This window comes from Nerophis ophidion, linkage group LG08, assembly GCF_033978795.1.
Source record: "Nerophis ophidion isolate RoL-2023_Sa linkage group LG08, RoL_Noph_v1.0, whole genome shotgun sequence".
Lineage (NCBI taxonomy): Eukaryota > Metazoa > Chordata > Actinopteri > Syngnathiformes > Syngnathidae > Nerophis > Nerophis ophidion.
The window spans coordinates 53989225-54007128 of NC_084618.1; the positions used below are offsets into that span (position 1 = coordinate 53989225).

The following is a 17904-nucleotide window of genomic DNA, read 5'->3' on the forward strand; positions in this document are numbered from 1 at the left end:
GAACAAGTTATTACTTGTGATTAATACAAACTTGTAGTGGGTGAGAATTCTCTTCAACTGTGTATTTACTTTGAAAACTCATTAGTAGTGTTCATGATTAAATAATTGTCAAAGCAACACTCAGATGGCAGCTAAATTAAATCCCTCCTTGTTGAAATTAACTTAACAGACTGTCAGTTTAATTGTCTTAAGAAATGCAAATTTAATAAGACAAAATAAAACAAATGGAGACACTCGTTTTGGAGAAACGCAGCTGTGAGACAGAGAGACACTCGAAAAAATTATCCAGGTTGGTGAAGGTGGCAAACAACAGAGAAGTAATTTTAAGGTAATTGCGATGATTGAAGCAAATTAGTTAAATAAAGCAATCTACAGTACCATTTACAGAATTTCAAGTTTTTTGTCCAATAGTTTGTCTGAAAAGTATTTATACAAAGACAGGTCTGGAAAAAGTGCAGGTCAATACATTTTGTGTGATCCGAAAATCTAAGTGATGTGATGAAGTGAAGAATGTGTTTTGTAACATGGTGGCGGCGAAACCCACTGACTGCTTTCAAAAGACAATGCATGTTTAATGTGAAGTACTTTTCAGACGGAAGGATGATGAGGTGGGGGAAATGATTGGTTGTATTGATAAAGACAGGGTCGCATTTAAAATATAATATAAAGTCCTGGATCATCGATTGTCCCAAAGTAATCCGCACGGTAATCCGCATTACTGAAGACGCCGCACCGATGCGCCTGTTGATCTCACGATCCACTCTTCCCCCACTCATGAACAAGACTCCTAGGTACTTGAACTCCTCCACTTGGGGCAGGGTCTCCTCCCCAACCCGGAGATGGCACTCCACCCTTTTCCGGGCGAGAACCATGGACTCGGACTTAGTAGAAAAACAGCCCCAAAGCATGATGTTTCCACCCCCATGCTTCACAGTAGGGATGGTGTTCCTGGGATGCAACTCAGTATTCTTCTTCCTCCAAACACGACGAGTTGAGTTTATACAAATATGGATTCGTGGACGATAAAGCAGAGGATTGGGAGAATGTCATGTGGTCAGATGAAACCAAAATAGAACTTTTTGGTATAAACTCAACTCGTCGTGATTGGAGGAAGAAGAATTCTGCGTTGCATCCTAAGAACACCATACCTACTGTGAAGCATGGGGGTGGAAACATCATGCTTTGGGGCTGTTTTTCTGCTAAGGGGACAGGACGATTGATCCGTGTTAAGGAAAGAATGAATGGGGCCATGTATCGTGAGATTTTGAGCCAAAACCTCCTTCCATCAGTGAGAGCTTTGAATGGTTGACCAAATACTTATTTTTCACCATGATTTACAAATAAATTATTTAAAATTCCTACAATGTGAATTCCTGGATTTTTTTTCACATTCTGTCTCTCACAGTTAAAGTGTACCTATGATGAAAATTACAGACCTCTGTCATCATTTTAAGTGTGAGAACTTGCACAATCGGTGGCTGACTAAATACTTTTTTGCCCCACTGTATATATATATATATATATATATATATATATATATATATATTAAAAGCCTCAATATAGAGGGAACTTGTTTTTTCCACTCCACTGGTACTTTAAAGGAGAGAAAATGCAAACTTTAGAGGTGAGGAAAAGAGAGCTTGAAAGATTGTAACATAAAAATAATCAAAGATTCAAGGGCAGAGGCAAATAAAGGAAAGGTTATTCAAACCGTATGTGGACAACTATGCAAAACAGCAGCAGCAGGAGGAAGAGGGAGGATGGTTTACTAAAAAAAAACAAAAAAACCTGTGACTAAAGAGTTTTCGTGCATGATAAGGGCCTCAAAAAGGTATCCAAACGGGGAGAACAATAACAATAATAAAACATTGCAATTTAAACAGGGTCCTTGCTTGCTCCGCTGCTCGGGCCTTAACGATGCAATAGAAAAACACTGGTGGATGAATACAACACAAGAGTATGTCACGGAAAATTATAGTATAGTGACAAATGAAATGCACAACATAGTATCCGCACAAAAGTAGTAAAATGACATGTTGAAAGTTTTTAAATAGTGTAACTCGCTTAAGTAAAACCTGACTAAAGCAGTGATGGGCAGTAGCCTGCAACAAGTAGCGATGCTACATAGCTTATCTACATTTCACATTAGCAAGGCTCCTTTCTGAACCAGAAGCTTAGCTATTTTTAGACCCACGTAGTAAAGTAGCGTCCATCAAACGCTACACAAGAAAAAGAGAGCAAATGGACTGCTAATCCATGGGGGAAAATCCATGATGATTGATTGGTTCACGTATCATGAGTCACGATTGGACAGTGGTGTGCCGTCAAGACCAGCAAGGCCTTCTGTGCTGGACTAACATAACCAGAAATCATGATCATAGTTAAAGATAACATTATTTTTTAATTGACTTTCCCTTAATATCTAAAATGATTCATATTTTCTTCATGTCATATTATGCTTGTTCCAGTACTATTGTTTTTAGTTTTAGTTTGCATCCAATCAGAATTCAGCTAGCTTATGTTGCCATGCTGTACTAAAATCTGCCAGACGCCTTATGATTCAGCAATGCGGGGACATACAGGTGATAGACGGATGCGATAGCCAATCAGATCAGGAGTTGTTGTCAGTAAGGCCTTTTAGATGGCTTCACGTTGAACATGACATTTACGCGTCATGTGATTGGATACTCATTGGGACCGTTAGTGGATGAATTTGAGAACACATACAGTTGAGAGACAGATGCCAATCAGATCGCAAGTTGATGACAGTAGCTGTTCTGTTACATCTAAAAGTTGTAAACACTTGTTAAAAGTTTTTCATGCTTGTCATTTAATTAACATTGTTACATGTGTATTTGTCGCCATCATGTGGTCAGGGCAGTTAATATATCTTTGAGAAGTATGTACTTTCAATCAACCTTTTAAGGCCTAGGTGGGAAACACACGGCCCGCCACTGCGATTGGATAAGGTCAGGGCAAAACATTATGGGCAAGCAAATCCGAGACAAGATAGGGCGGGTCATGACGCTTTAAATCCCGGAAGTAAAATTATAACACACACAGCCTGAGCCGCATGACGAGGGAAAGACATAGCTGCTGACTCAAAACATACTTGACAAACGCAAAGGGGTTCTCTCCTATAAATGTTTCAATTGCTGCCAGTGATGATGATGTTTCCACTGCTAATGAAGGCAATCAAAAATTTAAAGCGTCTCCTTGGCCATATTAGTGTGAGTATGAGTATGAGTTTATTTGGAACATGCATGCATACAACATGATTCATCACAATTCCCAGTTTCTCTTTTCAACATGTTTGAAAAGGAGTAGGAAGAAGCAGAGCTTATTCAATCCTACCCCTTTTCTTTTTACGTAACAGTTGCTAAAACGTTTGTTCACTTCCTGTTCTCAATGTCTTCACAATATACTCCATAAGTAATTAAATAAAAATAAATAAATAAATAATTGTTGAAGTTTTATTCCATACAATGAGACAAGTAAGATTATTTTGAGAATGAAAAAATTGAATGGGTGAATAAATTCAGAATGTTTATCATGATTCTTCTTTTTTGTACTTTGTAAACACTAAGTTTTTGAAGAGTTTCTTGAAGTGGATCATAATAGTACATTGTTTGATTGCTTTGCTTAATCCATTCCATAGTTTAATTCCACATACTGATGTACTGAAGGTCTTAAGTGTTGTACGTGCGTACAAATGTTTTAAGTTACATTTTTCTCGAAGATTATATTTCTCCTCTTTTGTTGAGAAGAATTGTTGTATATTCTTGGGAAGCAGGTTGTAGTTTGCTTTGTGTATAAATTTTAGCTGTATGCAATTTCACTATGTCGTGGAATTTCATTATCTTTGATTCAATAAATAAAGGATTTGTATGTTCTCTATATCCAACATCATGTATTATTCTAACTGATCTTTTTTGTAACACTGTTAGTGAATGAAGTGTACTTTTGTAAATATTTCCCCATATTTCTACACAGTAACTCAGATATGGTAACACTAGTGAGCAGTAGAGAATATGAAGTGATTTTTTTGTCTAGAACACATTTAGCTTTATTCATTGATGACGTAATTCTTGCAACTTTATGTTGTATATTTTTTACATGAGATTTCCAGTTAAATTTTTCATCAATCATTATACCTAAATATTTGGTTTCATTTACTCTTTCAATTTCTATTCCGTCTATTTGTATTTGTGTTTGACTTTCTCTTCTACTGTTACCAAATAGCATTATTTTATTTTTACTGAGATTCAATGATAGTCTGTTTTTGTCAAACCATTTTTTTTAATTTGTTCATTTCTTCTGTTATTATTTGTATTATCTTCTGTGTGTTCTCTCCTGAACAAAACACTGTTGTGTCATCCGCAAATAATACTAACTTTAAATCTCTTGTTACTTTACAAATGTCATTTATAGAGATTGAATAGTTTAGGTCCTAGTATTGATCCCTGAGGTACACCACAGGATATTTTAGTATTGTAGAAGTGTGTTCGCCTAACTTCACGTATTGTTTCCTGTTCGTTAGATAACTTCTTATCCAGTTTAAGACGAACCCTCTGATGCCATATTGTTCTAGTTTTTTTATTAAAATATTGTGATTAATTGTGTCAAATGCTTTAGTTGGATCCATAAACACTGTTGCCGCACATTTTTTTACCATCTATTGCATTAGTAATTTCTTCTGTAATTTCAATTAAAGTAATTGAAGTTGAAACATTAGCTCTGTATCCATTTGGTTCTCTATGAGTATTCTATTTTTATTTATGAAACTCTCTAATCTGTTATTGAACAGCTTTTCAATGATTTTAGATAATTGTGAAAGTAAAGAAACAGGTCTATAATTTGTAAATAGATGTTTGTCTCCAGTCTTATAAATTGGTGCAACTTTAGCTATTTTCATTTTGTTTGGAAATGTACCTGTTTGAAATGATAGGTTATTAATATACATTAATGGTCCTGAGATCTTTTCAAAAACCTTTTTTATCGTATCCACATCAATTCCGTTACAATGATTTTAGATAATTGTGAAAGTAAAGAAACAGGTCTATAATTTGCAAATAGATGTTTGTCTCCAGTCTTATAAATTGGTGCAACTTTAGCTATTTTCATTTTGTTTGGAAATGTACCTGTTTGAAATAATAGGTTACTAATATACATTAATGGTCCTGAGATCTTTTCAATAACCTTTTTTATCGTTTCCATGTCTATTCCAGTACAATCAGTTGAAGTCTTAGATTTACAGTTTTTCACAATTGTTACTGTTTCCTCCTGTGTCACATTACTGAGGAACATGGAGTTAGGATTTCGCTCTATGGTATCATTATAATCCTCAATTGAAATTGGGGCTGGAATTCTATCTTCCAATTTTGGTTCAATAGTTACAAAGTAATTATTAAAGCTTTCAACTACTTCCTTTATGTTGTCATTATGTTTATTTCCGTCTAAGAAGTATTGGGAGTAATCCCTCTTAGTGCCTTTATTTTTCCAGTATATATGCATTTTGAGAAAATAACGCCAAAACACTTTGTTTTTAGTTGTTTACTCCAGTGGTTCTCAAATGGAGGTACGCGTACCCCTGGGGGTACTTGAAGGTATTCCAAGGGGTACGTGAGATTTTTAAAAAAATATTAAAAAAAAGCAACAGTTAAAAAATCCTTTATAAAAATATTTATTGAATAATACTTCAACAAAATATGAATGGAAGTTCATAAACTGTAAAAAGGGATGGAACAATGCAATATTCAGTGTTGACAGCTAGAATTTTGTGGACATGTTTCATAAATATTGATGTTAAAGATTTGTTTTTTTGTGAAGAAATGTTTAGAATTAAGTTCATGAATACAAATGGATCTCTAAAACAAGCCCCAAAGAAGGCACTTTAAGTTGATGATTACTTCTATGTGTAGAAATATTTATGATTGAATCACCTGTTTATTTTTCAACAAGTTTTTTTTATTTTTCAACAAGTTTTTTTTTTTTTTTTTGTATCTTTTTTCCAAATAGTTCAAGAAAGACCACGACAAATGAGCAATATTTTGCACTGTTATACAATTTCATGAATCAGAAACTGATGACATAGTGCTGTATTTACTTTGTATCTCTTTTTTTCAACCAAAAATGCTTGGCTCTTATTAGGGGGTACTTGAATTAAAAAATTGTTTACAGGGGGTACATCACTGAAAAAAGGTTGAGAACCACTGGTTTACTCTATGAACCAAAAACCAAACTGCTCTCAACGTCAAAGACGTCCAACACAAATTTAAGAAAACAAATTAAGGTGAGTTGAGTTCATCAAAGGTTTTACTGCACATAGTGTAACCATTATCAAATGTTCCTTAAAAAAAAAAAAAAAAAAAAAAAAAAAAAAAGATCTTTGTATTTGTTTTGTCAAGATCTACATCGCTGCTCTTTTTTTGCCAGCGTGGCCCCAGCTAAATGACAGATCTGTAGCGTAATGCATGTGAAACTGGAAGGCCTTGAAATTAAAATGGGTGATGATAATCACTTCTAAAGCCGTAACAAATCTTCTCTAATGGGGCTTCTTGGCGTATATTTTCAAGTAGGGGTCCGCAGAGCTAATGGGAGTTATTGTTTTTTTTTTTAAAAAAGGCTCAAGACACACCTTTTTATCCAGACTTTTTAGTGATCATCTTAAACCCTTGTGTTTTTTACTATTTTATTGTGTTGTTTTCTGTCTTAAGTAATAATATTACCACTAGTATCCTCTCGTTATTATGTCTTTAATTACTTAGTAATGTAATATTTATATTTACATTTTTTTGCACAGCACTTTGTGTTTGCCACTTGCCTTTGTATGAAAAGTGGTATATTAATAAAGTTTGATTTGATTTGTCCTTTTTAATGTCCTTGACATTAAAAAAAAAGTATACTAAATGAGTGCTTTTAACCCCCCCGCCCCCATATTATGAAAATAGCAGATGTTCAGGCTCACAATGCCTCCCTTGCATTGCAAAGCGTTGTGAGACAACTGATCTGCTGTTTTCACAATGTGTGTCTGTGGAACACAGTCAAAAAATTTGGGGGATCCCCAGGTCAAATATAATTATTTTGGAGAGTCCAAGTCGTGAAAAGTGTGAAAACCCTCTAGTAGTAACCAACTACACTTTCAAGCTCACTCAAAGTTCAATATAACGCAATGTTTTATATAGCACGATCGTGTCATAGATCCCGTATTTTTCCACGAGAGTCAATTGCGTTGTCTTTCACCGAATTTTTACGTTTTTACAATCTTACTGTCATGACACATCGGACATGATCCTAGACTTTCCAGTTGTTACCATTGGCGACCGCTTGAATTTCAGTTAGCTTCACGCTACGCTAATGCCCTGTATATTTGTGTGCTTCCTGCCGGGAATTAAGCCAGCATTCTTACCTGCAACCTGCTTACTGCTGTCCTTTGCATCCTGGGAGACCTTTGCAATAAATCTTACAGTAAATCTGTATGAAAGTCTCCAAAAAGAAGGAATTTAAAAAAACTAAATAAAAATAACAAAATATTGACCCAGTGATGTTCAGACGTACCGGTGGATAGATAGCCCGACCGATTCTGTGACGTGGGAGCACAAGGCACTATTCACGTCAGGTCGCGTTGTTCCACTATCCTCCAAGCAGGTTTACGCAACCAACCTACTGTGCATAACTTTTTCTAAAAGAAAAAGGTAACAAATAAGGATTTCTAAATAACGCGATCTGGGAAATAGGATGATCGGTATTTTGTGGCCCCCAACAAATGGTTTGTACCTTTTTTGCCCGTTTCTGCGCTTTTCAACAAAAAACCTGCAAAAATAACCACCGTGATTGTGTTTTAACATTGTTTCTTATTTGTGAGCACTTCTGTTGCTGGACGGCTTTAAAAGTAAAAGTAAACAGGCAATGAACATGACACCATCCTTCCAATTGTTGGAATAAAAACTGTCATCAATATTAAACGCATCCGAGGCCAGTTGGTTGCGGAAGGAAAGGGGAAAAGGAAAACTAACACTGCCATCACGTGGCCAACTGACCTGGGAAATGGGCTCCACTGCGCAATGTAAAAGTGGGCCAGCACAGTCTAAGGTCAACACTACAGTTAAAAAGGGTACTGCTTGTACAAGGACTTTTTCTAGGGACAAAATATACAAGGCTTTGGTTAATTTATTGCATAAGTCTGGTAAATTCAACTGGGACAAATGTTCTGAGTGAGCACTGAGAGTGCCGCCGGCGAGCTGGTCTCGTTACCGGTGTGAAAAGAATGTTAAAACCACACTACGACAGTCACGCACGCACCTTTCATTTATGTATGTTTTGTGTCATTTTAGGTTGTTCCGGTTGGCTTATTTACAGGGTTTATGAAATAGGTAAATAGAGCCAATACTAATTAGGCCTGGGCCAACAAATCAATTAATCAAATGATAAATGATAAATACATAAGAAATTTGCCGTCGTCTCTCGCTTAAAAGGGTTTACTGTGTACCTCGCTTTCAGCAAATTAAAATGAACGATAATCCTCTTGTCAGTCACCCACAATTGTTGTGTTGGTGGGCATAACACAAATTAGGAGGAAAAAATATGATTGAGAATATTTCGGCTTTAAACGAATGAGCAAGATAAGCCCTTCAACAAGGATGAACGAGTCACTCTATGCCCAATTTGTTGGAAAGTGACTGCAACAAAAAAAAATCCAAACAAAACAAGTTTTCCAATTGGGAAAAAAAACATTTAGATGTTCAATATTTAAGTGAAATTTTTGCTAACAGATATTGAAAGTCAATTTTATTTGATTCCTAATTGAATCGTTAACCCCGAGATAAATATAATCGTGTGGTGCCCAAAGATTGAGATTTTTTAAATCTTTCTGTGTAAATAACTAATTTTACAATATATATATACAGTATCTGTGGCTTATAGTCAGGTGAAGCTAATATATGGATAATATACATACATATATATATATATATATATATATATATATGTATATACATATACACATATATATATATATATATATATGTGTGTGTATATATATATACATACATATATACATATGTAGGTGTGTGAAAAATCACAAGACTACTTCATCTCTACAAAACTGTTTCATGAGGAGTTCCCTCAATCATCAGGAGATTCCCTCAATCATCTCCTGATAACCCTAACCCCTCATGAAACAGTTCTGTAGAGATGAAGTAGTCTTGTGATTTTTCCCACACCTACATATTGCGCTCTACCACGGTATCGAGCACTATTCTCTGGATAATCCAATCAAGACATACATATATACATATGTATATGTATGTATGTATGTGTATACATATACAGTATATATATATATATATATATATATATATATATATATATATATATATATATATATATATATATATATATATATTATATATATATATATGTATATATATATATATAAACATATATATATATATATACATACGTATATATATATATATATATATTTAGCGGGTGCGACTTGTACAATACGGTATTAACTGACATATTTTGGACATTATACTGATATTAAAGTATCAAGTTCATTGGAAAAATGTAATCTTTTGAATATTTTACCTGATTTGGTCATCAAAAATGCAGTGGGTTATAGAGCCGAAGTGACAACCTGACCATAGGATATCTTTATGGGTCATTACATTTTAGAGAGATTGAGCTCATACAAAAAGTTGGAAACCTATAATGTAATTAATATTCAGTAAATATAAAACTAAGTCACCACCAAGTACATTTTTTATGTCTTCCCTTATATAGCCTTACTTCTGTCCAGGAGCCTGTAGGATTGCTACTTTGATATGTGGACTGAGTGTGACAAATGCAAGTTGGCAAAGATGTTGCAAACCAATAATTCACACAAACCTCCAGTGTAATAGGTTTTAGGACTTTCAAGGACACAATGACAGCCGAGGTCCTCAGATAGACATTTGCACTTCCAGACAAACGTACTGAGAAATAAAAACACATATATATATATGCAATACACAGTGGACACGCATGCTTATCTCAGCATTTAGTTTGGTTTCCAGCCATGAAAGTGCAGCCCCTTTGAAAGTGGTGAGCTTGACCACAGCTTTTGGCAATGGCGGCCTCATACCCACCCAACCAAAGCATCCAGGTCAGTACCAAATTAAGTTTGGGGGGAGCAAGGGGAGGACAGCATAAAAAGGAGGAAGGATGGAACAGCAGCATGGCCATTCTGCTGGAGGTGGTGAAGGACCAAGGGAACCTGAGGCTGTAACTGTCCCCCATGATGTGTGTGTATGTGTGTGTACTGGAAATGACTGTAAAACAGCTGAAGAAAAATGAGCATCTATAACTATAACTCCCATTTACAACCACCTGCTTTCTACGGCAGGAGATACACCTTTTGTAGATCATTGTTTCATTGAGGTACATGGAAATGTTCACAACTCATGATCTCTTTAACAATATTACGAGCCGCGGTGTGATAAATCGTCTTGACTTCTGTGGCAATACATTACAATATACAAATGCAAGCCAACAATACACTATACCAATGCAAGCCAGGATTACTTTAATGTCATTAATTTATTGCATACGGTGAAAAAAGTCTCCTTCAACCCTTAACTCTAAAGCTGCAGTAGCGCTAACATATGACCTTGAGTCTCAAGACTGTTTGACTACATAAACATTAAAGGGGGACTTCAGTGTACTTGACTCGATATATAGTATCTTTATCTAGGAATGCATGGTGATAGAAGATCTAAATGTACTCCCATTGTTTATGATAATCATCAGTATTGGGACTGTAACGCCGTTATTTTCGGCCATAACTAGAAGTCTAACGCATTATTTTTTTACATTCAGTAACTCAGTTACCGTTACTACATGATGCGTTACTGAGTTATTTTACATTATTTTTTTATGTAGTATCGGCTAGAAACAGAATATCTGAGTGTGTTTTATTGGAGAGTTGCAGTGTCGTCCTTCTGATTCTTCCTGTGTCACAAGACGCACGCTCTCTTGTGTGTATGGGGGTGTGGGGGGTTTGTGTCTGTGTTTACTAACAAGACATCATGGCGGAGCAGAAGCAGAGTTTCTTAACATGGAGATATTCTCACTACTTTTCTTTTGTAGAGCACAAAGAAAAGAACATTTTAGCTAAATGTAAGTTGTGTCTTGGTTCAAAGATCCTATCTACTCCCCAAAACAGCAATTCAAATCTGCTGAAGCAGCAACAAAAGCAACATGCTGCGACAAAGCTAGTAAAGAGAGTACAGACTCCGATGCCACTTCACCTCCACTTATGGATTTTATCGGCGACACTGCGAGCCAGGACAACATTGATAGAGCCATTGCAGTGTATGTGCTAAAAGACATGCAGGCTATTTCTACAGTGGAGTCACATGATTTTAGGAAGCTAATCCGCATGATACCGGCGTCAAATAGCAAATGGCACGGAAAACATTGTCTGCTCATCATCCATCACTGAAGGTACACTTTCTGTCATTTCTCTTATATACTCTTTCATTCTAGACTTCTAGAGTGTTTGATTATCAGATCACTCTAAATATATAGACTATAAAGTTCACAAACATAAAGAGGGATCCTAGTGGGCCATGCCGATTTTTTCTTATCTTTAAACTAAAACTGGGAAAATGCGTTAAGTGTTCTGGGCTTCAGTACAGTGTTGATCTCCTAAAGATATGATTTTATTTCACAATTCCTTGAGAGACAAAAATGCCTGGTTAGGCTTTGTGTATGTCCTGTGTGCCTTCCTTAGGTGAAGCTATGTTGTTTTTATGCTGTTTGTTACTTAAGTATGTTATGTTGCAGCTATTCAAAATACTTATTTTCAATTTGTTCTGGCCTGAAATAAATTGGCCCTTTAAAACATATCTTTGTCTTTGTGTGTTGTACAGTATGTAGACCATATTGCTTAGCGGAGTTCAGTAATGGAAATACATGTCAAGTTGATCAACAGATTGTATTATTCTCCAGTGCAATAACACTACTGAAATGAAGGCTAAAAGGGCATTAATGAAGAAAAAATAAGTAACTAAAGTTACTTTTCACAGTAACACATTACTTTTTGGTGTAAGTAACTGAGTTAGTAACTTAGTTGAAATATAATAACTTGTAACTGTAACTAGTAAATTGTTTACAGCAGGGGCGCTCACACTTTTTCTGCAGGTGAGCTACTTTTCAATTGACCATGTCGAGGAGATCTACCTCATTCCTATTTATAATTTATATTTATTTATTTATGAAAGATACATTTTTGTTAACAAGTTAATGGTGTTTAATGATAATACAAGCATGTTTAACACACATAGATTCCTTTCTTTCATGAAGACAAGAGTATAAGTTGGTGTATTTGATTCTGATGACTTGCATTGATTGGAATTAGACAGTGGTGCTGATAACGTCCGCATTTTCAAATGGAGGAAAAAAAAAGTCCTCCTTTCTGTCCAATAACACATGCAAGTGGTTGGATTTGGCATCTCATTTGTCCAACTTGCATACTCGTTTTTAAACACTTTGTTATGAGAGTAGCATATGTGTGTGGCCCTTTAATGTCTGGCAGCAGGTGAGTGACGTCAGTGAGTGTGCGGGTGGGCAAGCAAGTGAGAAAGCGGTCGCTGAGGGCGGGGGAGAAATACATTGGCATCAAACTCCGTAGCTTGCTAGCTTGTGCACGCTAGCTTTCTGAGACTCTTATTTTGTTAGCACAGGCCGGATGAAACAGGTCTTTTATGGTGAAGACAGGAACTGTGCAGTCGGTCTTTAGAGTTTTGACAGTAGGTACGGAGTCTCTAGAAATAAAATGTGTTTCTCTGCGTCCGCCCTGTTAGTGATTTTTTTCTTAAATATGAGCTCGCAGCAGCCAGCGTCATCTCACAAGATCCTCGGGTGCCGAGAATGTCAAACAACTGACGAAAGTGAAGTCTTGGTATGATTGATGATTGCTCATTTTTATGTATATTTTGTAATGCCTGGCTTGAGATCGACTGACACACCCTCCGAGATCGACCAGTCGATCGCGATCGACGTAATGCCCACCCCTGGTTTACAGTAACTAACCCAACACTGATGATAATTTATACTATATTCCATCAAATATCTCAATTAATCCTCAAGGTCATCAACTTGGAAAAGAAAGGATGACTTATTTCTTGTTGGGGATAAAAAAAATGAGGGTAATGTGATGATCTCAGTTCAATAGAGACAAAATGTCTATGTAAGATGTGTTGCTAACTAAAGAAGCAGCACCTGCCAGATTACATAAATGTTCACACTTCAATTAAGATGCACACTTTAATTAGATGCAGATTGGATGTTGAGCACAAATTCACAGCAATTAGCATTACGGTTGACTTGATGTTTGCTCCATACTGTCCTGCGCCTCCATTTTTATGTAGCAGAGGTTCTTGAAATTTCTGCATTTTCTACAAAATATTATGTGATCTTGATATGTTGTATTCATCTCCATTTTACTAGAAATACATACAGTGGGGCAAAAAAGTATTTAGTCAGCCACCGATTTAAGTGGGAGAACTTGCACAGAGGACTGTAATTGTCATCATAGTTACACTTCAACTTTGAGAGACAGAATGTGAAAAACAAATCCAGGAATTCACAATGTAGGAATTTTAAAGAATTTATTTGTAAATTATGGTGGAAAATAAGTATTTGGTCACTTCAAACAAGGAAGATCTCTGGCTTCTTCTTTAAAAAGCTCTTCTGTCCTCCACTCATTACTTGTATTAATGGAACCTGTATGAACTTGTTATCTGTATAAAAGACACCTGTCCACAGCCTCAAACAGTTGGACTCCAAACTCAACTATGGCCAACACCAAAGAGCTGTCGAAGGACACCAGGAAAAGAATTGTAGACCTGCACCAGACTGGGAAGAGTGAATCTACAATAGGCAAGCAGCTTGGTGTGAAAAAATCAACTGTGGGAGCAATTCTCAGAAAATGAAAGACATACAAGACCACTGATAATCTCCCTTGATCTGGGGCTCCACGCACGATTTCATCTCGTGGGGTCAAAATGATCATTAAAACAGTGAGCAAAAATCCCAGAACCACACGGAGGGGCCTAGTGAATGACTTGCAGAGAGCTGGGACCAAAGTAACAAAGGTTACCATCAGTAACACACTACGCCAACAGGGAATCAAATCCTGCAGTGCCAGACGTGTCCCCCGGCTTAAGCCAGTGCATGTCCAGGCCCGTCTGAAGTTTGCCAGAGAGCACATGGGAGAATGTCATGTGGTCAGATGAAACCAAAATACAACTTTTTGGTATAAACTCAACCTGTCATGTTTGGAAGAAGAAGATTACTGTGTTGCATCCCAAGAACACCAAACCTACTGTGAAGCATGGGGGTGGAAACATCATGCTTTGGGGTTGTTTTTGGGGTTGTTTTGGGGGTTGTTAAGGAAAGAATGAATGGGGTCATGTATCGTGAGATTTTGAGCCAAAACCTCCTTCCATCAGTGAGAGCTTTGAATGGTTGACCAAATACTTATTTTCCACCATAATTTACAAATAAATTCTTTAAAATTCCTAAAATGTGAGTTCCTGGATTTTTTTTTCACATTCTGTCTCTCACAGTTCAAGTGTAACTATGATGAAAATTAGAGACCTCTGTCGTCATTTTAAGTGGGAGAACTTGCACAATCGGTGGCTGACTAAATACTATTTTGCCCCACTGTACACACATACATATGAAAATACTTATGAAGGATATCCGTAGCTGTACTCTGATATACAGTACATGAGGTACCATGTGCTGAATTTCCCCCAGGGATCAATAAAGAACTTTCTATTCTATTATATTCTATGAAAAAATGTCAACAACACCTAGCCACTTATAACAGCAGCTCAGATGAAAGTGTTGTTCATAAGAATTATGAAAAGTTACATTTTCTTGGCAAGTTACAACTCTAGAAAATGAGTTAATAATTAACTAATTTCAGGACAGTAAACCGATGCTTTATGCAATGCTGGGGCAAATTTATGGATTTTTTTTCTGGTTCACAAGCTTCACATGCTACCAATAAATTTAGTCTGATCAGATCAGACCAATGAAATTGCCAAATGGTTCATGGTTGACTAATGAAATCGTTCACAATAAATCAAACCTACAGTCAGCATTATGGACTCACCCTCATCATGTAGAAGACACAATGAAATGCACATGACAGCCCCAAAGCCGAATGGCATTCGACCCGGCCATCAAAAAAGAAAACAGCCACCACACAAAATGGAAATCCACCAAGAGTAACGAACCCCGAAAGGTCGACCGAGAAGGGCAAAGACAGCACTATATTACTTTTCTGTATGCTACTGTATGCTGTGTTACAGGCACTGACTTGTGTTAAATTTGTGAATGAACACAAGCGCCTGTGTAAACATTTCATGTATTAATGTGTACACCTGCGGCTTATAGACTTGTGCGTGGCTCAGTTGGTAGAACGGCCGTGGCAGTAATTTGAAGGTCCCAGGCTCAATTCCAGCTTCGGCCATCTTAGTCACTGCCGTTGTGTCCTTTTTGCAAGACACTTTACCCACCTGCTACCAATGCCGCCCACACTGGTTTAAATGTAGCTTCAAGGTGTAGATAATGTAAAGCGCTTTGAGTCTCTGGAGTAAAAATGCTATACAAATAATAGTGACTTCACTTCACATAAGTACAAAATATTATTTTTCCAAATATGGAGTGGATGTGGGTTAGGTGCGCTCCATAGCCCGGAAATAATTGTCTTCGAGTAAGACCTCACCTTGTTCCCAATGGCTTTCTTTGGTGGGAAGCTGAATGTGTCCACCTGTGGAAACTGGGACCTCAGGCGGTTGTGAAGCTCCCTAAACTCGGTGTACCGTCTGTACACGTTCCACTCGTTATCCAGGATGCGGATATAAACCTATGAAATACACAAACATAGGACAAAAAATTAATAAACATAATTCTTGATATAAACCTATGTGTAATACTTTTTTGTTTTACTGTGATAATATACTTGTCATTAAGGTTTCATAAATCCTCACAGCAACAGGAGAAAAAATAATACCTTAGTCTCATCCAAGTAAATGTGTATTTTCACTAACATAATGCCATACAGAGACAGAGTCTGTCTTTAGATGTGACAGCGCTGCCACCATTTTCATGCACCATTAGCTACTTTATTCACACTCACAAAAGAGAGAGCGAGCAACAAGAAGATGAGCCTATCAGCTCACCAAAAAAAGAAAAGACAGAAAAGATGGGTTGTTTTTTTATATACATAAAAGGTAGAGAGTGCTGAACTGCTCTTCGCGATTTCATTTCACAAGGCCAAACATCGGCAATGTGCCAGCTATATATTATATACAAAATGCATCGTGACCGTTATTAGCCCCAAACTTATAATAACGGCTGCTGCATTGTTGTGTTTATGGGCAACGTTGGCAGTCTAACGTCGACATGACCAGTTGTCAACATAACCACCAATACTATGTTGACATGTGTACCTTCTTAAAATATAAAGGGTCACATTTTGTTCGAAGCTACGGTATAATCCAAGTTATCACTGCCATGCTTTTATTTTGAAGCATACGTTTTGCTGACCAGGAAGTTATTGTGTGCATGTTGTATTAAATTTGTGTAACTACACACAGGGTATTTTGCTGTTATATGAGAGCAGAAGTATAAGTTTGATGTACCCTTTAGTATTGGAATGGCTACCTTCTACATTTGAACATGATTCGGTACCAATTCATGATACCAGGAAATCAATACCGGTACAAAGCATTATCGATTTTTGGTACTTCTGCGTGTGTTAATGTGTTGATAAATATTAAATAGTTTATTAAATAAAATTAAAAAATTTTTTAACATACTACTCAGTTCTTGCATTTTTGAGTCTCATTTGCAAGTATTATATAGTAGACCTTGCATTTCATTTCAAGATGTTAGATAGCAGTAGTGTATAGTCTGCCGGGTGTTGCCTAGTCAGGGAGTATTCCTTGTCGTTAAGATTAATATAGTCTTTTGTTACGCCCTAAAAAGTGTTTATATTGTAAGTAGACAAAAACATGCACCTGGGGATAGGTTGATTGGCAACACTAAATTGGCCCTAGTGTATGAATATGAGTATGAATGTTGTCTGTCTACCTGTGTTGGCCCCGCAATGAGGTAGCGACTTGTCCAGGGTGTACGCCGCCTTCCGCCCGATTGTAGCTGAGGTAGGCACCAGCGCCCCCCGCGACTCCAAAGGGAATAAGCGGTAAAAAATGGATGGATGGATGGATTGTAAGTAGTGTATTAATTGTATATTTGGGGATGGCGTGGCTCTAATGGGAGAGCAGTCGTGGCAGCAGCTTGAGGGTTCCCGATTCGTATCAAGCTTCCGCCATCCTAGCCACAGCCCTGCTGTGTCATTGAGTTAAGGCACTTCCCCACCTTTCGCATGATGTGTCATAGTTACCGCCTTACATGACAGCTTCTGCCATCAATGTGTGAATGTGTGTGTGAATGGAATGTATAATGTAAAACGCTTTGGGTATCGTTTCAGGTAAAGTAAAGCGCTATATAAAAATACACTTGCTGTTTGATTGTAATGTGCATCTTATTTTTAGTTTTCATTAACAAATTTGAAGGAAATCGCCTTGTAATGCTAATTAGGAGCACTTCTACGGAAAATCCAATTGGCACTTGCACACAAACTTGCTTTGTTGACATTTAAATTTGAGCCAGCCGAGTCTGCAATGGGAGGTGACGTCATGTACAAATATTGTGTCAAAATATCTACTGATTTTACTTTAATCGATTTCCGGCAGTACCAATAAATTCTGTTGGTGCCTATAAAAGTCCCGAATTCAGTAGCCATCCCTAATTTGGTAACTCTGGTTTATTGCGTACAAT

General features: G+C 36.8%; 1 protein-coding gene across 3 annotated transcripts in view; it reads right to left on the minus strand.

Annotated features, from left to right (window-relative positions):
- Nucleotides 1-17904, minus strand: part of snx29 (sorting nexin 29) — a 350232-nt gene that overhangs the window by 62131 nt on the left and 270197 nt on the right. For all 3 annotated transcript variants that reach the window (XM_061908913.1, XM_061908914.1, XM_061908915.1), the window contains one exon: nt 15785-15925. In XM_061908913.1, the coding sequence (XP_061764897.1) occupies nt 15785-15925 (141 nt within the window). Of the gene's footprint in view, nt 1-15784; nt 15926-17904 lie in introns of those variants that run through there.